This window comes from Malaclemys terrapin, chromosome 9, assembly GCF_027887155.1.
Source record: "Malaclemys terrapin pileata isolate rMalTer1 chromosome 9, rMalTer1.hap1, whole genome shotgun sequence".
Lineage (NCBI taxonomy): Eukaryota > Metazoa > Chordata > Testudines > Emydidae > Malaclemys > Malaclemys terrapin.
The window spans coordinates 57879868-57902655 of NC_071513.1; the positions used below are offsets into that span (position 1 = coordinate 57879868).

At 45.4% G+C, this 22788-nt stretch overlaps 1 protein-coding gene across 6 annotated transcripts in view; it reads left to right on the forward strand.

The window, feature by feature from the left end:
• Positions 1-15151, forward strand: part of DGKD (diacylglycerol kinase delta) — a 92919-nt gene extending 77768 nt beyond the window's left edge. For all 6 annotated transcript variants that reach the window (XM_054039274.1, XM_054039276.1, XM_054039275.1 and 3 more), the window contains 9 exons: positions 639-752; positions 1265-1399; positions 4733-4884; positions 6015-6126; positions 6274-6366; positions 6767-6886; positions 7208-7325; positions 9404-9534; positions 10763-15151. In XM_054039274.1, coding sequence (XP_053895249.1) covers positions 639-752; positions 1265-1399; positions 4733-4884; positions 6015-6126; positions 6274-6366; positions 6767-6886; positions 7208-7325; positions 9404-9534; positions 10763-10852 — 1065 coding nt within the window. In that variant the 3' untranslated portion in view covers positions 10853-15151. The remainder of the gene's footprint in view (positions 1-638; positions 753-1264; positions 1400-4732; positions 4885-6014; positions 6127-6273; positions 6367-6766; positions 6887-7207; positions 7326-9403; positions 9535-10762) is intronic.
• Positions 15152-22788: the final 7637 nt, after the last annotated feature.

A 22788-nucleotide genomic window follows, 5' to 3' on the forward strand; every position in this document is an offset into this window, starting at 1 on the left:
AAGGTGGCAAATGGGAACGTGACAAATTTCTTCAGTATTTACTGTTGAATGCACCAGTAGCACCTGAGACCTGATGACTGGAACAAGAGCATGTCTGGCTGAGGTTTCTCTGTGAAATATGTGGCTACCCAAAAGTCAAACTTCAGCAACTTGTCAGCCACAGGGGTTCAGATTAGAGTTAGATCCTATTCCAATCCTTCTGACTTTCATGAAGCGCGATAGATGAGCTCTGGGATGCCCCCCTGTTCCTCTCCGCTCAAAAGGCCTGCTCTAAAGCCCATTTAAGCTAAGGGCAGTGTTTCCATAAACTTCAGTGGGCTTTGCGTGAGGCTCCAAAATTTTGACCTCAAATAATGGAGATAATCAAGTCCCATAAGAAGAATGTTGTGTAGAGGCTTATGTGTCATCACTGTGCAGGAATGATCCTTTAGCTGCTTTGGGAAGCCCATTGGGAATACAGAGGCTACTTTTTCTCCTTCTTGGATCACTTCAAAATCCACCTTGTAGCCTCATTGTTAATTATATAGTGAATAAACAGCAAAAGAGAAAGCCACAAACCTCTATCCCTGGGAGGGAAGGAAGCTCTTCTAAAACAGAAATATGGGAATTGAATTCTCACTCCCCTTGTGTTTGCTTAGACATTTACAGCCCCCTCCTTTGATGACAAGATCTTGGAGGTGGTAGCCGTGTTTGGTAGCATGCAGATGGCAGTGTCACGAGTGATTAATCTACAGCATCACCGGATTGCACAGGTATCTGTTGCTTTTGTGAGCTTCTTGGCCAACCTTATGCCTCCCTCACCCAGAACACTTGGTTTAAAGGCTGCGATGTGTTTCTGCTTGCTGTCAGTCCCAACAGGGCAGAGAATGCAAAGCCTGTGGCTCTTAGACTCCCCTAGTCCTGATGTGGGGGCCTGCAGGGATCAGGGCTAGTAGCCTCAGATGGTATTGAGCATGGAATGGTTTTCCACTGTTCGCTGTGATCTAGATAGGTTGTGGCAGTTGAAACACTGACTAGCACAGCAATCCATTAGATAACACAAGGCATGATGCACCGGAGGCCAGGGCCCCAAGGGAGTTTGCCCTGCACAGGAAGAACTGAATCAGGTGGTCCAGCCTCACCAGCAACAATTAGAACAAGTCTGTCAGACATAGGGAAACATTTTGAGAGGAAACATATACAACACATCTTGTCTTTTGGGACCTATTTAATGCATTTATTAACTTTTATTTTGGGACCTATTTAATGCATTTATTTCTCGCAGTGCCGGACAGTGAAGATAGCAATCCTGGGAGATGAGGGAGTGCCTGTACAAGTGGATGGAGAAGCCTGGATTCAACCCCCTGGTTATATTTGGATTGTTCATAAGAACAGGGCACAGACACTAACTAGAGACAGGGTAAGAGTAACCCTGCAGTACAGTACATGTACAAGAGAGACATCCTTTAACACCATAGATACTCCCAGAGAGGAATGCAATAACCTGACAGACTGTAGAGAGAGATATACATATCAGGTGTGCAATGTATACTTTTATTGATACACACACACACACACACACACACACACACACACACACACACACACACACACACACACACACACACACACACACACACACACTGTTAAAAGAATATTGGTAACTTTGCAAAATCAAGCATTAAGAAACAGGAAATGCTAGAATTAAGGTTGTCCATGCCACCTTACCTTGGCCCCCTTGCGTGTATGCATACTGTCTTTAATGACATGATCACATACTATTTTTTTCCGCAGGACCCCTGCCTCATTCTGTGCACTGGATGGATGAGACTCAATTAATGAAGAGCTATTCAGTGTTTTGTTTTCTCTTCATTGTTCAGTGTGCGGCTCCAGGCCTTATTGGCCAGGAGAAACGAGGTCCTACACTCAACTGAACGGCATTTCTCTGTCTGTAACATGATAATATTTGAATGCTGCACCCAATCAATTTCAAAATTTGAGGGAATGTTCTAGACATAATTGTCCAGAACCCCAGTGACTTGGAGGAAACCTGGAAGGAGGAAATGTGAACACACGGAGCCACTGGCATCTGGTTAGCAGACTCAGCAGTTTCAGCCAGATCTGACATTGACTATAGACGATTGAGGCCAGCCATTGACACCTTCCAGCATAACAATACTCCCCATGTGAGCTCTGCCCATCCTCTCAATAGGGGTTAACATTTTGACCTCCTGAATGTCTTCTATCCCTGACAAAAAGAAAAGATATAAGAATGGGGGAATGGGGAGGCACATAGAGGCCCTAGGCTGTGGGGAGAATGGGGGACCCTAGTATGGGGGAAGAGGCAATGGAGGGGGCAAACAGAACCCCTGGCTGGGAGGAGAATGGGGGACCCCATGGTATGGGGGGGACACGGAGCTCATGACATGGTGGGGAAGGATATGTTGGGAGAACCGGGGAATGACGGAACACAAAACCAATGGGATGGGGGAAGGAGGAATGGGTTGCACAGAGCCCCTGGCATGGGAAGACAATGGGGGACAATGGTAAGGGGAAAGGGGACAGTGAAGAAATGGAGGGCACACAGAACTCCTGGCAGGGGTGGAATGGGGGGCACATAGAGCTCCAGGCATCCGACAGATGGGTGGGGTGCACAGAGCCCCTGGCATTGAGGGGGGAGAATGGGAGATTATGGTATTGGGGAGGGGAACATAAGAGACACACAAAGCCCCTGGCATACGGGGGAAAGAGCGGTTGCAGAGAGTCTCTTAAATAGAGGGAGAGGGGAGAGTGGCACATGGGGAGCCTCTGGGGGGAGTGGAGAGGTGCCTGGAGTCCCTGGTGTCTGTGATGAGCTTAGCCTACAGCAGCAACAAAGTGGATGACCCTCTAGTTCACTGCACACTACTAAGAGAGTAGTGCTAATTTCCTCGTGGGCTTTTCTATGGTGCGCATCACTTGAGTGCTCACAAATATTAATCATTCTATCTTCACAGCACCCTCTCAAGGTGAGAGGGTCTCATCCCTGTTTTACAGCTGGGAGCGCAGGCATGGACAGAGTATGGTCAAAAGTGTCCACTCATTTTGAGTGCCCAATTTGAGACACCTAGGCTTGATTTTTCTTCAGACTGCTTAGCATTTGTAGCACTTTCTAGGCTCAAACTGAAGCCTGTTCCCACTGGCTTCAGTTGCAGCTCTGAGTGCTCAACCCTTCTGCAAAGCAGACTCCAGGGTACCAAGTTGGCCACTCAGAAAATGAGAAACACACAGTTAGTGATCATCTGTGAAAAGTTTTGTTTAAGTGAGTTGCCCAGCATCAGCTAAGAACTCAGTGGCAAAGACAGGGCCTTAACTGTGAGACTGTCCTTTCTCTTCCTGCAGTCCCCTGTTTCATTCTGTACACACCTTCCAACTTCTGCAACAAATGTAGGGGGCCTACAGACAAGTCTACTTTTCTACACAACCCTGCCTCATCCCCAGAGCAGGCCCATCCTGTGCACTGAATGAAGCAGAGCAATGGTCCTGTGGAAAATGAGTATATGATCATGTGATTAAAGGCTGTATCATAATGCATATACACAAGGGAGGGCAAACTAAGGTGGCACGGGCAACCTTAAGTCTGGCATTTCCTAACTTTTGAGTGCTTGACTTTTCATGTTCTTTTAACATAGTTTTGTGTGTGTAATTTCCTGTTTTTTTTTTAAAAAAAGCAAACTGGAAAACAGTTCTAATATTTGACACCTACATGGGTCATCAGCGGGGTTGGAAATTTCAGATTCATCACCTAGATCTCTGCTATTTGAGTTAACAGAGTAACTGATAGCAATAGTAGGTTGTCATCCTCTACATGGACCAGCACTAGAGGGGAATGGACAGACACTTTGGTAGTGGGTTTCACAGATATTAGTTGACAGCAGAGAAACGGTGAGACTTAACCTTGGGTTCCAGTCCAGGCTCTGGATGGGAGTGTGCTCTAGTGGGCCCTGACTCTTCTGTCCATTCCCTGAGCTTGATCCCTTCTGCCCTAGTCCCTCCAATCTGTCCCAGATCTGTCTCTTCCCCAGTCCCAGCCTTCACCCTAACCCCTCTCAGTACCCTACCCCCTGAGGTCATGTTCTAGCCCCACATTTTTAGCCTTGTTTTTCCATGCTGCCTTGCCAGACCTATGATACCTGGCCCCAGGGAAAGCCTGCTCAGCCCCAAGTTGGAGTATGCCCAGTGTGGATGGAATCTTCAAGGACTTCACCTGTCAAGCTCTAGCAAGTTTCTACTGAGCATGTGCGAACTACAGTTTTTCAAAGGCTTATAACTTGGCCAGATCTGTGTGGATTTTCATGGGGAAAGCAAAATGACTGTTCCTGACATAAAGGCCACCCCCTGCCAAATTTCAAGTCCCTGCTCCAAAGCATGGGGATGCTAAAGCTTCTCCAAGAAAAGGTGACCACAGTTTTTTGACATGGCCAAAACAATGCATTTTTCCCTAAACTCATTCTCAGGAACATCTGAACTGTTTGGACTGAAATTTTCCAACACAGAAAAAAAGTAATGAGCCCGAGTCAAACATCCAGCATGGTAAATTTCAGCCCAAATGTTTGTCACAGTTGTAAGCAACTGAAAACAGGAGGGCCTTATAACAGGGAGTGTCAATCGACGGTGCTGCCAGCCCTGCCTGTAATAGAGGCAAACCCAGGGTTGAAATGCTTTCTCTGGGAGATTTGCAAGGTAGTTTTGAGTGCATTTTCCTTGTTTGTAGGCATTTGAGAGCACCCTAAAGTCCTGGGAAGATAAACAGAAGTGTGAGTTGCCCCGGCCCTCCTCTTTCTCCCTGCACCCAGAGATCATGTCTGAAGAAGAGTCTACCCAGATTAACCAGTTTGGTCAAGCGGCAGGAGCTCTGATTCATAGGTGAGATCCGCTTCTCTTTTCCTGGGGCTCACAGTCCTACTATGGCATCTTGTTCCTCTGGGCTCATGAGGCCCCCTCCTGGCTTCTGAGTGTGGTGCTTGTTGTCACATTCCCTTTCCTTCCAAAGCTGTCTTGTCTGATCACCTGCAGTGCTCATCTGTATCCCTGGGAATAGCCTAGAGCAATGTATAGCTTCATCTGCTCATTGCTCTACCGCAGCTGCATTAGAATTTAAATCTACAAAGTGAAGTTTTTTCAGTCACTGTGGACCAAATTCACTCCTGGCACAAGCAAGCACAGCTCCCTTTGTTGCTCCTTTCAGGGTGAGATTAATTTTATACTTTTAAAGAACATGGGGACTTAGGTTCATCTGTTGTTCTAGCCCTAGATTTGCCAGTGAATTTGTCAGAAATGAAACAGCTGCTTCTCAGTGAAGAAGCCAGACTTGCTGGGGACCTTTAACCCAAAGCCACAGCAGAGATTGGTGAAAGAGGACTTTCACACCAATATACACACTTGCACTCTTTTCGCAGGTGTCCTGCTCACTGATACTAGCATTTAGGAGAAAATGCACAGAGTGGAACACCACCAAAGTCTTCTGTGAACTACCATGTACATAGCTGCTGCTAAAATCACAGTCTACATGTAGTATAGGGCCATATTTTAAACTCTAGCCCTAAGTTGTGCTTTGCAAAAAAGAATGTGCACATGTGGAGTTTTGTGCACATGCCCTGCATTTGTGTAAGTAATTGCATGTGTTATTCATTTTCAGGCACAATTTAGTGCTAAAGTGTATAAATTAGTGTATTCTTTCAAAAATCCCTTTAGACATACAAGTACAGCTATTGCAATCAGCTCTGCTGTCTTAGGGCTGTGCTTCCTTGCTTGTGGTCTGGTAAAACATGCCGGGGTTAGACTTGTGCTACTTTTCATAAGATCATATAAAAGGGATGCCTCGCTTGCCTTGCCCTATCCATGGCAGATCACCTGGACGGGAACTGATCTGCCAGAGGTCAGATCACCTACACGAGCACTGCCATGCTGCTATGTCCATAGCCTCAGCACCCAGAATGGCATTGGAATAGAAAAGAATAAGGATCAGCTGACATGGTCTATGTTTCTCTCTGCAGCATTCGGGAAATAGCCCAGTCCTATCAAGACATGGAACAGGAACTTGCTCATGCAGTCAATGCCAGCTCCAAATCTATGGATAAAGTATATGCCAAATCCAAATCGACAGAGGTACTTCTAGGCAGTTTGTTTCTTAAGCTTTGCCGCAATTTTGTTACTGTTTTCTGCTTGGTTCTTGTTCGCTTCTCTGAGACTCCTTTCCCTCTAGCCATGTGACTGCTGTGTATTCTGGCCCTTACACGTTTGTTGTTGCCACAGGGTCTGAACTGCAGCCTTGTTGTAGAGATGGTGAATAACGTTAAAGCCCTGCATAGTGAGACAGAGCTTCTGCTGGCTGGCAAGATGGCACTGGTAAGGAGGGCTAAACAGGAGGGAAGGGCTTGGAGGTAGTTTCCCTCAGTCCGTTTACTTCCTCTGTTCTTTTACTGTGGCCATGGCACGAAGACAAAATCTTGCTGGCCCCTGGACTCCTTTGGCTTTGTATCAAGTCACTGCAAACTTTACCAGTGGGATTTAAACAAATTGTGCCATCCATTGCCTCCATGGTTTGGTAACGTTACACATTATACGACAAGATCAGGCTGGTTAGCTCTGAGTTCTGGTTCCCTGAGAGGGAAGAAGCTTAATATTGTCTAGAAACGAATATCTTGATATGTGGTTTCTTTAAAAATATCTTGAAGGAGATAACATGCTCTGCATTCCAGCCTATGGTTCTGAACGCTGTTTGCCTTTGGTTCTGTCTCTGATGCAGCAGCTGGATCCTCCACAGAAGGAGCAGCTCCTAGCAGCGCTGACAGACATGGACCTTCAGCTGAGGAAGTTAGCAGACATCCCTTGGCTATGGCAACTCATGGAGCCCAGTGATGATGAGGTAATAACTCTCAAATGCAGGAGCAAAACAGTTTCCTAAGGTGCTGTCCTCGTTAGTTAGCTCTGCTCATCTTGCTTCAGTGACTTCCTGTGGGTGGGTCACAGTGTGAGACAGAATCAGTTCAGAAGAAAACTCCATAGAGTTACTGCCAGAGGTCCCTGGGTTGACATGGAACTGACCATTTTTCTTCGTCCTCCTGACCATGAGATTGGAAGCTCTTTCCTCTCCACAAGGGCTCTGAACTGCACTAGATGCTAGGTTCATTCAGTTGGTATGGATTTGAGACATAAGTTTCATTGATTTCCCTGTGTGTTTCTGCAGAACCAGATGCTGGATTATTCCAAACGCAGCCGCAGTGGCAAGTTTCGGCTGGTGACCAAGTTTAAAAAGGAGAAAAACAACAAGAATAAGGAGACTCGTAGCAGCATGGGACTGCCTGGTACCAACTGGCTGTGTATTCACTCTGTGTGCCCCTGCATCTCCTGTTTGTGCACACACACTCTGCCCCTCCTCTGCCTGTGTCTCCATTTTGTGTCTTTCTCTCTCTTTCCTCTGTTTTCCCTTTCATGTACTTTTACTCTCACATTACACTCACATTCTGTTTAGTGTGATTCTTTTTCACTTAGCAAAGTAGTTTTTTTGCTGTGCTCTCTCTCTGAACCAAAACACCCTGCACTGAGCGGATATTCCCAAAGACAAACTGATGGCACCCTCTGAAGAGGTCTACCAAGACTTGGACTGTTTTCTGGAATGTTTTGGGAGGGCTGTGGGAGTGGATTTAGGCTTTTAGAAATCAAAATGACTGTGGGGCCCAAATCCGCATAACTCCAATCCTCCCACTGCTGATGCTCCCTGATGTGGTTAATGATGTTTCTTTCATTGATTCACCCCTAGGGTTTAATCAAGTCTCATGTCTAATTGGCTGGGGATCCTGCATCACCACTGGTGCACCCTGAGCTCTAATCCTATTGGTCAGTATGATAAAAACTGGCCCATGAAATCAACAAATTGACTGGTATCAGGACACTTTCTCTCCAATTGGGTTAGTTGATTTTTGGTTTATATTCTACCTATGAAGACTCTGCCACTAAAATTTGGGAGTACTACTTGTTCTGTGGGATCATGGGTACTGTCACTCTTTCCTCCATGACATCTTTCTCCACTGGGATTGTGGGGACTTTTCTTTCTCTTATTTAGAGACTAATCTAGAAGCTGGGGGTCACCCTGTGTTCATTGCCAGTCCTCCCTCCCGCATCAGAGGGAGATTTTACCATATTGTCTATAAAACATTTGATGACCCATGAATGTAAAGAGACCTATGTAATGTAAATGCCAGTATGTACTGTTTACTCTAAAACAGTGGTTCCCAAACTGGGGTTTGTGAACCCCTGGGGGTTCCCGAAATGTTACAGGGAGTTCTTGGGCAAAACTTCCCTAATGGTGGACAGAACTGTCCCTAGGGATCCTGGGCAGCACGGGGCCAGCAGCCCGGAGCCCTGCGGACTTCCAAGAGCTCAGCAGAGCAAAGCAAGCATATCTATCACACTGAGGAGATTTAAATTTCAACACTCCTTATACGAAATGGAAAGGGAGGTGGATATATTTTGCTGTTTTTAAAATTAAATAGGCAGCTAGGATTGTTTTTAAAATTATTATGAAGAACAAGTTTAAGCTTTGTTGTAACATGCGTTCTTTGCCTGGACTACTCAAGACCTAAATGTTTGTGTAGGAGGAACTCTTTGAGTTGGCTTCTTAAATACCTTCATGCTGTTTCACTTCTGATACTCCTTGATGAAACATAGGAGCCTTGTCTTATAACAGGCTTAATCAAAGTGATACAAGCTAAGAAAGTGAGATCTTGGAAGAGTGTTGTTGTTTTCTTAATGTCATACAATTACTGTAATGATAAATAATAATTAATAATAAATAGTGTGTAATAAGCATGTCATAAAAACAAATTTTATATTTCCAAGATCACTGCTTTTATTATTTATGCTCAGGTAAGGGAGAAAATCCCGGGAAATATTCATTTTTAGGAGGGGGTTTGCAAGACTTGACATTTTAGTGAAAGGGGTTCGTGGGTTGTTAAAGTTTGGGAACCACTGCTCTAAAAGAACAATAGAAAATTAACCTGGGCCTGATTCTTTCCTAAACATTTTGCATGGCTCTGTTTTGTTTTTTAAATGGAGGGAAATTGAGTTTCTTATTAGACATGGTAGTAAAGTTTCAGTCCCAGCAAGGCAGTGACTGGACATGGACATAAACAGACTCCCATGGTTCATTACATTTAGTCTCTTTTTAAGAGAATGGCTCTGATTTTAATCTGACCTCCTTCTTTGTTTGAGATTGTAGATCCTGTTGTCAGTCCTCCTCTCCCTCATTTGGGGTTGTGGTCCTGCTTGACGTTCTCCCTTGACTTTCCTTTTGGTTTTGGATACTGTCGGTGTTTTTTCTCACTCTCTCTTTCCTCTGGGCTTCTGGGTACTCAATGCACTCCTGCTTTTCCATCTCCGACAGTTCACCTCTGGGGAACGGAGGAGGTTGCGGCCTGGCTTGAGCATCTCAGTCTTTGTGAGTATAAGGATATCTTCATCCGGCATGACGTCCGGGGCTCTGAGCTCCTGCATCTCGAACGGAGGGACCTCAAGGTACTTTCATATCAGCTCATCAGAAATAGCCAGCTGCATCTGCATGGCCTTCTGTGCTGAATGTGCTTGGAAATGGCCTGCATCCTGTCCGTTCCTCGTGGCTTTGGCTAGATGAATGGGTTCATCATGGCTTCATTTTACTCTCTTCTCAGGTCACCTAATTAAAATGTATAGTAGGAAGCTAGCATAAATAGTCAGCCATTAGCCCATAGGCCAACAGTCCAGCTCTTTCCCAGTTTCCTGAAGTTGTGGTCCAATCCAACACCCAAACTAGTCATTGTTGTTAAGAATCTCTTTATTTTGGAGCACTGTGGAAAAGGAGGATTTCAATATTCAGCTCACTCCCACCCCTTTACAGAATGAGTCATGATTTGGACTAGTTGGAGTTGAGTGTGTGGCTATATTTGAGGGCCTGCAGATCATTGCATTTGCTTTTAAAAAGAAACAACCACAGTCTTAGATGAGACAGTTGGACAGAGACTTGTTACTTATGCTGCTTGTTGAATAGCCAGTCATATCCTTAGAGAAGAGAAAACAGTACTGCAGACCCACTCTGCGATACTTCACAGCGCTCCTCCCATCATCAGGAGAAGTTTTTTCTGGGAAGGGAAGTTATGAAGATCTGTGACTGATTTTGTGACTTGCATGTGATACAAGAGTATTTGTGGCCCATGAGTTGTGTGTGATATAAATGAATGTCCATAGGATTTTAATTTGTGACTTCCCTTATGTTCTGTGTGTACAGTGGTTAATGTGATATACGAGTGATAATATGACTCCTGTGCATGATCTCTAACTATTTTCTGTGATTTCTGTGCATGGTATCGGAGTGTTCCCATAGTTATTCTGTGTTATCCGTGCCTAGTTGTGTTCTTTACCCATGTGTTTTGTGGCTGGCTGCTAACTTAGTTCCCTGGGATATATATAGTCCTTTCTGCACATGGTTTGATCTCCTGGCTAGCCATGTACTTTGCATCTGCGGCTAGCCACATGGTTTGCAGTTGTAGCTAGTCACTGCTTTGTTCCAGTTCTGTGATTGTTGGTTACTTTGTCTTACTCTGGTAAGCATTCGATGCTTGGTTTAGTCATTCATATGACTGTAGGGTTTGTAATCTTTCTATATGGTTTCCTTCTGTTTTTCGTGATCGGCTGATTAGTTCTTAACTGTTGATTGGCTGTCTAGCTTTTTTTTCTGTGATCTAAGATGTGCTTTCTTCTTTTCTTCCAGGACCTGGGAGTGACCAAAGTGGGTCATATGAAGAGGATATTACACGGGATCAAGGAGCTGAGCCGGAATACTCTTGTCAGCGAGGTTTAGCCTCTGTTTTCACAGCCTGTGTCTACCATTCCCCCTAACTTCTGCACAGCATTCACCTCCCAGAGCAGCTATGCTCAAAACTGTCACTGTTCAGAGTTCATATCAGACAGTCATGGTGCTACCTTTTTTCATGTGGGGTACAGTTGCTTCCAGCAAGAGGCACCTTATCTGCTGAGGGGGGTGGAGCCTCCCAGAAGAGAACTCATCAGCCATTTGAAGAACTCTGTCCTTAAACATGGAAAGTCTTAGTTCTGGTGACAATGCAGGACAACTGACAATTGCAACACAGCTACCTTTAGTGTGTGATTTCATCATATTGGAATTATTCAGGGCAAAAGATGTATTGGCCAGTCATAGTCTTTTCAGATCTGAGACTTTCCCACTGGTCTGTATGTGACAGCTGTATCTGATATTGCTCAAATGGGGCAACACTTGTCCTTTTGGCCTATTGTAGCCCTCTTCTGGATACATCTTTCAGTTGCATGTGATCTGCAAGAGAAGCTCAAAGCCAGTGCAAGTCTGCCCTTGCAGTGATTCTCTCTGTGTCACTTATGCCTTGCAACAAACAATGCATGTGGTTACAGCCTTTTGCACCAGCCTACAGTCTCACCTTCGGCCTGTGTCTGTCCTCCTTCAGCCAATGATGGTGCTGCAGCCAAATTCAGAGCCATTGCAGTTAGGTGAAAATTCCAACCAGTCACAGAGGACATTCTCTGGCTAGCCCCTTATCCCTTAACAATAGAGCAAAAATTGTACAGGCAATTCACTTATTAAATCACCCATTCAGTATTCATCTTTAGGAGACTGGGGGGAAGAACTACTCATGGCAGGAGGGGTAAATTAGCCAAATGGGATACAGAAACAATTCGACCCACCTTGTTAGGGGAGCAGCATGTCAGGCACCAGATTGGAGCCGGTTAGGAACGGCTTCTTTTCAGGTCAGTGCCACTTCCTTGGCTACAAGTGAATGGATACTAACAATAGACCTGTGGCTTTAATTTATATACAAGGGCAGAAAACACTCCCCTCTCTTGAAGGATACAAAGCTATCATTGAAACTTGCATCTTTTCCCCTATTTAAGTCTTTGCTGCTGTTCCCCCTCCTGTCTCTCTCAAGCTGCCTTGTTCCCTCACAACAGTGCTGGTGGATGCCAAAGGAAACAGGGTCACTTACTCTTCATGGCATTGTACCTGCTACTAAGAGAACATGTGCCTTGGAACATTGAGGGATTTTGTAGAAACATCTGGAGTTAGTGTTACATGGCAGAGGAGCATCATGTTGAAAAGTGATGCCCCTTTGGCAACTAGCCTCTGATGCCAGCATGTGGAAGATGGGAAAATCAGCACGTCTGAATCAGAGGTCGCAGACTGCTTCCAGATTCCTGTTCTATTGATTAAGCTCCGTCATGTGACTGGCAAAGGCCAAAGCCCAGCAGACCTAGTTCAGTTGGTGTGATTATCATTGGGGAGGGGGCTTGCTAGCAGTTAGCACCAAAAAGCTGGAAAGAGGGGAGGACTTTTTCGTTAAATCTTTTGTATGTTTTTTTTTTTTTTTTTTAAATGAGTGGCACTTGGCTGACCCTGCCCATAGGCAGGGAAATGAGCACATACACAGTGGCACACAATTTAATTTCTGAGGGCAACTTTTTTTTCCTGTTCTTCATAAGGCTTTCGTTAAAACTGCCTTAGCTCTGCATAGTTAACTGGCTGTTACTCTGAATCTGCAGTGTCAGACATGATGTTTTCTGTGATGGGAGACTATGAGCCAATTTCATCCCTAGTGCCAACTCCTTTGAATTCAAGGGTTATTTGGGCCTTGAGTGTACGGTCTTGTTTTCTCTCCAGTTCATGTCTCCCTACACATCTCCTTTTCGAACAGAGGACATCAGGGTTTGCTTATGCTTGATTCCCATAGCAAAACACCTGATATAAGCCATTGTAAGGAGGGAGCAGAGAGAGGAAATTTTGCAACTCTGCTCCCAGAGCTTCTCCCTCCTTACTTTTCACTAGCATCCCTTTCCACAGTGATTTTTTTTATTATTAGTACAAAGGCCTCTTGCTGCATTGGATCCCCTAGTGTATTGAACAAGTAAGAATCATAATTCTCTTACAGCTGCTTTCATTTGCTTGTTTGGACACTGATCAAGGCCTGTGTGAGTGTTAGGAAAACCCACTGGTAAGCGAAGCTGTAGGACATAATGAAGAGTATTGCTGCACATTTTCATTCTTACTGATGATAACCAAGTAGCGCCCGCTTCATGGTATCTTCAAGAGTGTGTGTGTTGGTAGCAGTGTATACACAGGAGAACACGTCAGGAAGAGAAGTACCATGTGATAATTCTGGTGGAAGATGCAGCAGGGAAAGAGAGGATTTCTCTCTTTTTGCTCAGATTGTGAAAGAACCACAATTCTTGCTGATTATGCTTCTTTAAGACATCTCATGGTTAGAGGAACAATGTGTGCTTACCATGCTTGCATTACTTAGTCCTGGATGGATTCAGTTCTTGTCTCAATAGGAACAGTTCCTCTGTATTTTTTTTTTTTCCTAATCAGACTGATGATGAGATCCTAGCAGGTCCCCTCCTGTTCAAACATACTCCTTAGAACTACAACTTATCCTAGGAGGACTGAAGGTCACTGGTGCATCTGCTTTTGGCAATGTTTCCATTTTGTCAAGGAGTTAAACTCTGCACTCTTTATTTCCCTCTGTGTATCCCAATATATTTCTTTTCATTGGTGAATTTTCTGAATACGCTTATAGCAGTGTCACTCTCCATTGCATTAGCTATCCTCCAGCAGCATCCCATGGGAATGGAGACACATGTTCTGCCTCCTTTTAAGAGTTAGAGAATGGGATCTTATATTTAACCTGAGTGCCTTTGGCTGTGCATGAGGTACATATCGAAAGAGAGGGAGTACCTCAGTGCCACTAGGAGTAATGCCATCTTTCTATAGCTCAGGCTCTTGGCCTAAAATGGGAGCACTGGTGTCAAGCATCACTGAAAGATGTCTCCATGCACTGGGTGGTCAGACTGAGGTTCTAGCTTACCTATTTAGAGTTGTCCCTCTGGTATCTGATAAACTTTTCTGTAGGAGAGAAAATGGCTTGGACAACTCAGGAAAACCAGACTGAAAAAAATCTCACTGCTACTTTGCCAAAAACAAAACTCTCCTGCCCTGTCAAGCAAAACACCCACTTGGGAGAAGTTAGAATTTCACTGGTGTCTTGTACAAGTTCAGTCTTTTAATTAAAATGTTACTAGTGTCAAGACTTCAGGTCACCTTCTGCCTCATCACTCCACTCCCCTGACAATGATTTGGGAGGGGAAGAGCAGTGTTTTACTGTGGCAAATTGGGCATGTGATTTCTGTTACCAATAATGGAAGTTCAGTGCCTTGTTTACCAGGCATTGCAGTGGAAATTTACTCATTGGTGGCAGATTCTGCCCTGTCACCCTATTCAGCCCCATTCAATTCTTGCGATTGCATGCAGTATGAGTTAGAATAAGATTTGCCCACTAGCTGATCAAGAATGTCCTAGTGTGGGCCTCCTGGGGAAGAAAGGGTTTTTATTTATAACACGGTCTTACCTGTTTTGCTGGAGTTCCTTTACAGTGCTTCGACTATAAGCATTTGACCAAGAGCAGCATGTGCCAGGTGTTCACTGTAGGTGGTGTGTGTTATTTATTCTGTTTAGTTCTAGTGGAGACTTGTACTCTGTCAGACCATGAAGACTTGGTCAGTATACATTTCACTAGAGAGATCCCATCTCTAGGAAAGCGTCTCTGCAGCTAGGAATCTCACAGACTGTACAGAGCCGCTTAGTCCCAGAATTTCTTGGACTGCTCCTGACTCCTATTCAAAGCTTCTTTTGTTATTTTAGTATTATTTAAAGATGCATATATGAGCTGTGTGATAAAGTGAAAGACTGTTTACACAAAAAAATTTTGTATCTTCAGAAACGTGTGTACTGTAAAAAAGAAAGATGAAAAATAATATTGTTTATAAGGCTGTCAGCAGTAATCGCATGTCCGTATCGCTGCCCATCAAGTGTTGTTCCTCAGGGGTGTCCACACCATTCCTGTGATCCTGTAAAAAGTATAGGGAAGCACCTCGATCCCTGTACAGTCTTGGAAAGAAGGTTTTGTGCCTTAAGAATGGGATCTGCTCCCCTCCTATTTATTATCGTAATTTATACAGTGATTGCCATGGAAACGCCTCTTGTATTTTATGTACATAGTTTGCTGTTGATTGTTGTAAATAAGTTGTTCTTGTATATAAAGCAAACCTGTTTCTGATCTTCCAGAAAATAATTCCTCTGTTATTATCTTCATCATGCAAGTGGGCTACAAAGTCCACTTATTGCTCTTTCCCAACAAGAAGCTCTGCTTTGGGACAATGATTTTATCCTAAATAGCCTCAAAAGCTCAGAGGCTTCAAAGCTGCTTCTGGGATGGGTTGGGGGTTATCAAGGAAGTGAAGAGATCATAGCTCTGATTGGTGTACATTCATTTATAGCTGTTCCTCATCACGTTAGCTTAATCAATGTAGGCAGGAGGAAGTATTTATTTGAACTTTATTAGACAAGTTTCTATAGCAGGAAGTGTAAAGAGGAAAAAAATATTTCAAATTCCTTGGTTCTAACACTGCAAATGCTACTGTATAGTTTCTGTGGGTATAAGACCCACTGCTAGAATGGGCATAGACCCCTTGGGGATTTGAGAGGCATTTAGGTCCCCTTTCCCTTTCAGGTGCCAGCTGTATTTTTTAGTGATGAAGAGAAATTCCAACACCTTCCTAAACATGAGAGGTTATTCCCCTCGTGTGATCTAGTATAGCTCTGCATCAATTTTTTTGAACTCTGAGCTGCTGTTGTAACTTATCTCTAGCTTGATCATGCAGGCCCCTGGATCATCAGCTTGTTGCGGACACAGTTTCTAGACTCAGGAGATAAGTGAAAATGTATTTGTAAAGCAAGAAACATACTTTTTTCCCAGGAATGTAGAAATCAGGTGCAATCAAAAGTACACAATGAATCTGTAAACTTCAAACCTAAAAGTTTAGAGGGATTTCAGTGAGCAATGCCATAGGCCATGCTCTAACTCCATTCTCCTTCCAACTGTGTAATCAGATAACGATCAATGTGTTTGTAAGACTAAGAACTTTGCAACAAGTTATTCCTGACCTTAGGGCACAGTTCTTACAGTTTAACAACATTTCAAAGTAAGTGGAAACTCAGTAATATTTGTTTTAATAAATTATGAATATTTTCAGATGGAAAACAGAGCTTCACATGCAAGAATTACAAAGTGAAAGTTGCTGGAGCCCTTCCACTGAAAAGGAGGAATATTTTTAATGTATCAGGGATGTTAGAAATCCTAGCAGTTGTGTAGGCCTGATGCTAGATAGAAATGGTTCACCACCATATTATGTTGTATTCTATAAACTAACCCCCAAAGTCTTAACAACAGGGAAGAAAATGCAGATTTTAATTTAAATATGCACCACTTACCCCAGGTCTGAGTCTAGGTCACTGTGCAATAAATAGTGCTATAGAAAGAACTATCAAAGAAGACAGACACCAGCAGTGACAAACCAGATGAGTTACCACTTAGCTAGACCATTAAGACAAACACATTAGGTTAGTTCATCTCTTACTTTGGATTGCAGAAGCCTCATATCCAAATCTCTGCCACATACAGCTGTAGTCACATGGGGGATAATGGGTCACTTTCAGCACTGCTCTGACTCCACTGACGTGGCTGAACATGGCCCAGTGGATCTCTTCACTGTGAACTGGGGAAGGCCCTTAATATGCTGAAGCAACAATGGGTTTTCTGTCATTCAAGCATCTCTACACACCTCTCCTCATCCCACGCACCTTCTTTCTCATTTGGTGTGAAAAATGGGGAGAGGGGAAGCCCTGGAGACCCCTCTTCACCCTGCAGTGCTGGCAGCAATGGAAGCAGACTGGTTTAGAGGGCACCAGAAGTGACTGAGGGAAGGGAAGTGGCTCCCCACCTCCTAGCACTGAGAAGGCTGCTCTTCTATGAGAAAGGCATTTGCAGTGGGCAGTGTCTGCTGGCATATTGTGTAGGCCCGCACCCACGTCTTAGGGGGAGCTCCAGTAGAAAGGCTTGAGGCCTTCATTCCTGAGTGGGCAGATGGAGGCAGTGCTGATAACCGGGTGGTTACATTAGTGAGTTGGCATGGTGTATTTTCCCCATTGTAATTATACATTACATTTCTCTAGTAGCTTCCAGCGGAGGAGTTCAAAAGATTTACAAACTTCCCAAGCAGCCTGCAAGGTAGGTAACTATTACTATCCCCACAGTGAGTGGACAGATGAAGACATTTGTACATGAGTGAGAGTGGGTGCGCTACTCACCACTGGACAGCACCTCCTCGCTGTTCTGGGGATTAGCTCTGCGAGGCCAACACCCCTTCTGTTGATTGCACCCCATATCTCTGTCTCTCCCAGTCTGCAGCCCCTCTCTCACCCCAGGAGCTGCTGCTGCCTCTTTGTGACTCGGTCCTCTGGCCAGGTCACTAAGCAGTTCCCCCTTCCAGGGTACCCAAGCACTTCCGCACCAACTGTCTGAGGCAGCCTTCTCCAGCACTGCCCTGATGGCCCAGTGGCCAGCAGGGGAATCCCAGGCCCACCCACTACTCCAGGTTCCAATCCGGGGACCCTATATCTGGCAACTGTGGTCTGCTTTCCCTGTTGCTCCTTCCCTGGACTACTTACAGCTTCTAGTCCCCGTTCCCCCCAGGTGTACCATCTCAAACCGCCCTCCTCCCAGGGAGTGACTGCAGACTACATCTCTGCAGCCCTTTCCTGGTGCCAGCTTCCTAGCTTTATAAACCCAGCCCAACTCCTCTTTCAGCTCAACTTCATCAGCCAGTTAGACCATAGCACATCCTGGCATTCCTCCAGGTGCAGCCTATAGGTTAATTGGCCTAATTTACCCTGTCAGTCCTTGTGTGGCATGGGCACTCCATCACAATGGGGGAAAAGACACAGCAGGGAACCTGTATTGGCTGACTCAGGACATACTGCACAACCCAGCATTTTCCTCAAGTGGCAGGAAGAGGGAGAGGGGGTGGTTTGTCAGGGGAGTCTGGTGGTAGTTTTTAACAGTGAGTCCATACAATGGATGACCAGTCTTGTGAGGGGAGGAGTCAGGTTGGAGTGGATAGCTAAGTGTTGATGGTGTGGCTGTTAGTCTCTTACTTCTGTGCATTTGTTAATATCTATGAGCCGCTACAGCCTTGGATGGGTGTTTTGTAGAACAAATATCCATGAATCAACTGAGTGCTAGGCTGGGACTGAAGCGTCGTATGACCAATTTACTCCCTGCACAGCATCTAAATTCTCCTCTCCTGGTAAGAACATGAGTGATAGGATCAAGCCATGACAAGCTGGAGTTCTCAGCCACAAGCGAATGAACGATTTCTGCCCTGCCTCCCTACTAGGTACATTTTCTGAAGGGGCAGCCGTAGGATCCTGTGGACACACCTCTCTGCTCCCATATGAGCTGTACCAGCACTTGGCTTGTAAAAGTAACCTGTGAGGGGAAAGGTGTTTGTGCGTTTTGCTTGATCATGGGTAAAGAAGCCCTGAGGGTTGTGGGGTTTGTTGTATATTGCAAATTCAGGTCTTGTTTATGAGTACTGGACTGGGACTCAGGAGAGCTGGGTTATACTCTTGCTTTGCCTCTGGCCTGCTGGGTGACTTTAGGCAATCACTTTGCCTCAGTCTCCCAATCTGTAAAATGGGGATAATGATATTGACATCTCTTGTAAAACACTTTGAGATATGCTGATGGAAAGTGCTAAATAAGAATGAGCCATTATTATTATTACCCTGTATCTCCTAAGACTAGATGACTAGAACACAGGATACCAAGAAGAATCATGCAAGTGAAACCTGATTAATTGAGGGGTAAAGGGATTCTTAGACTGTTGAACATTTTTTATTTAACTCAAGTACCTGAGAAACACTGGACAGAAAAGATGTCTTTGGTAAAGATTCAGCACGCTACCCCTCCCGTAAAGGACTGAGAGAGCTCTTGAGAGACATTTTGAGAACTCTCAGGAGTCCTCCAGAAAAACCAGGGAAGACCAGACTTGATATTCTTAGTGCAAAAGCACAGAAAGAAAAGGAAGTGTAAAGGAAAATAATCCTTTCAGCTCTTTTTATCCAACAGAAAGAAGCAACAGAGCCCAAACCCATCATTTGCCTTTGCGGATCAGCTTCATGAGGGGATGGCTTTGAGCTGAGAAATCTTATGATCCATAATCCTTTTCACTTTACAGGATTGTTTTCCTCTGTGATGTCTATTTCTAATGCCTTTATCTATTTGTATATCCTCTGAATGTGATCTCTCGCTACACTATTATTTAATTTTTGCTGTGGATCCTGTTTCCTGTCAGTCTGCCAAAGATCCTTATCTTTATTCCCCTTTATCTTCCTCATCCTTAGAGTTCAAACTTTAGTTAACCATCCTTCTGACCAAGAGAGACCAGAAAGTAGTCCCTTAGGAGCCCACCTGTATAATTTCTTATGACTCAAGTCCAGGGCTGCCCCTAGCCACTTGGGTGCCCTGGCTGTGTGGGGCCCCAGGCCTTCCCCCCCCCCAGAGTCTGGGAGGCAGGAGCTGTGGGGGGCCACTTTTGGGGGCCCCACAGGCCCAGAGTGGCCCAGGGGATTAGTGGGGGACTGGGAGCAGCCTGCTCCACTTCCCTCACCCTGGCCCCAGCCGAGTCGCTCAGGGGAGGGGGTTGGGGGTAGGGATCCCTCCCCACATTCACTGGCAGTGGCGGGAAGCGGAGCAGCCTGGCCCCACCCCACTCTACTCCGCCAGCTCCCAGCCACGGCGCTCCGCTTCCTGCTGCCGGTGATGCCCGGGGGCAGTCCTTTTCCCAACCTGAGCGACATGGCTGGGGCAAGGGACAGGGCCGGCTCCAGGGTTTTGGCCGCCCCAAGCAGCCAAAAAACCCCCGCGATCGCGATCTGCGGCGGCAATTCGGCGGAAGGTCCTTCGCTCCGAGTGGGAGAGAGGACCGTCTGCCGAATTGCCGCTGAATAGCTGGACCTGCCGCCCCTCTGCGGAGTGGCCGCCCCAAGCACCTGCTTGCCAAGCTGGTGCCTAGAGCCGGCCCTGGCAAGGGAAGCAGAACAGGCTGGGGTCGCGTTGCTCCACTTCCCTCCGCCGGTGAGTGCTGGGGGCAATCCTTTCCCCGCACTCACCAGCGGCGGGAAGTGGAGCGCTGCGGAGTGGAGCAGGCTAGGGCCAGGTTGCTGCGCTTCTCACCACTGCCAGTGAGTGCGGGGTCGCTGGGGGAAGAGGTGGAATGGGGGCGGGCCGCCAGGGGCAGAGCGGGGGGGAGGGTAAGAGGCAGGGTAGAGGGAGCTGTCCTGGGCCCCACACACACCGTAGGGACGGCCTTGCCCCTTGCAGTGGGTGAAACCTGCGGGGAGGCCGGCCGAGGGATAGGGCTGGTCGCCGGGGCTGGTGCTGCTGTGTATGCAGCACGCAGCTGCCTAGGGCACCATGAAATTTGGGGCAATTTGGTGCCTCAAATTTCATGGTGCTCTACACAGCTACGGATGCTGCGTAAGCCTAAGGACAGCCCTGCTCAAGCCATTCTCTGTCTGGCCCTTGGGTTTGAGCAGTGTTGCCAACTCGTCAGGATTTTATCGCAGATCATTAAATATTTGGTTTTTTTTTCTTAAATCTCCAGCTCCTGGGGTCATGTGATTACCAATCAAATGCAGGTTTCCTACACGGTAACACAGAGCACTGTCTATAGGCAATTAGTCCACCTCCGTGTAATATATTACTGTTTGCTGAGTGAACAAACCTGATACAGTAGTTAAAATAATACAATAGTATCATTTATAAGCCCCTGTTTTCATTTGCTCTTAACTTTCTGGACATTCCCCCACCCCAAATCCTCCATGTTTAGTCTCAGCTGAAAGTTTTTCTTTTTAAATGTAAGCTTTGAAGAAAAACTTTGCTGGGACAGTTGAAAAAATAACTTTTTCAACTTTTAATTGCCACAGTATTTTTCACACAACTCCAAAAATGGCTGACCCTTGAACCGGTGAACCTTGGCATGCAAAGAGTGTTTGTTCTGGAGACTACCCATGACCAGGTTCAGAAAAAGTGGGTGAATAAGAGTTATAAGCCATTGAAAAATCACTTCTGAGCATATTCACTGGCCATCAAATAAATTTATTTTGGTGGGACCCAGTGAAGCCCCACCTCTTTCTGACATGGCAATAACATGGTCTCTGATCACAGACCCAGTAGGATGGGCTGCTGTGGGGACAATTAGCATGGACAGTCTCACTCAGCATGCTGCAGACCCCTAGAAAAGCTGCCTTAAGGTGACCTGCAAAGGGTGGGGATGGGGGAAAATTGGTTTGTATCTTCTTTTGGGTTGCTGGGATTCACTGTACTCCTGGTTTGGCTGGTGTTACTGTTTCACAAGGTCTGCAGCTGTAATGGGTTCCTGCAATCCAGACTGCACCTGACTTTCTAATGTAAAGCAGAAAAAAAATCTTACTATCCCTCCTTCCCCCCCCTCCTCTCCCCAAAATCAAACCAACCAACCAAAACCCTCCAGGTTTCCAAAAAACGAACCCTTTCAGGTCACCTTTATACATTAGAAAGAAGAAAAAAAGTGCAAGCAACTCCTACTTATTAATCCACCAGTCACCACTAAGGGTGGCTTCCAGCTGCACCATGTGATTAAAACTCAGTTACTTTGCATCATTCCGGCACTTTCAAAGGAGACTATGATGGTTGTGCACCCAGCTCCCACTGAAATTAAGTGAGATTTGGGCCTCTAACCTTCTTTGAAAAATCTCACCCGAAGTATTCCCCCGACTTCCCAGGTCATGCTTTACATAACCATTTAAGCAGGCTGTCTTCTGGCTTTGCGCTATCAATGGACAGGATATAGTCAAAATTCAAACAGGAGAAATACTGAATTTAACATCAGAAACCCAGATACCAAAAAGACAGTCAGTTGGAGAGGTGTCCACACTAAATAAGTTGTGTTAAAATAAAAAGGGCTATTTTCCAACTATCAGATTAATTAAATGCAAAACCAAAAAACCCTACAGTCATGCAATAGTACATGTAGTTTATGCAGCTGGCATGTATTTTTTTAAGGTAATACAGCAACCTTGATTTTTACCATGCTTCTGTCTTCCAACAAAGACGCACCTAACCTCTGGGTAATGTAATCCAACAGGTACTTGATATACTGTTATTTTTTGTTTGTATTATTGTAACACTTAGAAGCACCAGTCATGGACCGGAACCCATTGTGCCAGATGAGGCACAAATGAACAAAAAGACAGTCAAGTATTAGAACTGTCACTACAAGGAGGGCCCAAAATGTTTTCAATGCTGATCCAGCACCCATTGAAATTAATCAGTACACCTCTGCCCCGATATAACGCTGTCCTCGGGAGCCAAAAAATCTTACCACGTTATAGGTGAAACCACGTTATATCGAACTTGCTTTGATCCGCTGGAGCACAGAGCCCATCCCTCCTTCCCCCCCCCCCCCCCCCCCGGAGCACTGCTTTATCGCGTTATATCCGAATTCGTGTCATATCGGGTCGTGTTATATCGGGATAGAGGTGTATTTCCACTGACTGCAGGAAAGTCAGATCAGGCAATTGCACGTGTTACTGTGTCCCATTAGGGACAGCAGAAATTTTGAAAAATCAGGGAATGCAAAGATTAAGGTTCCAGAAGCAGGGTTAACTCAGCCCCTTGCTGGGTATGTGTTGTTCTTCTTGGTTTTGTGCAGCTATTGTTTGAAGTTAAATGTATCCCATAAAATGGAAATTACTACCAAACAGTGTAGGCTTCCTTTAATGCCTCTAATGGTACTAACCATCCTGGCTATCTT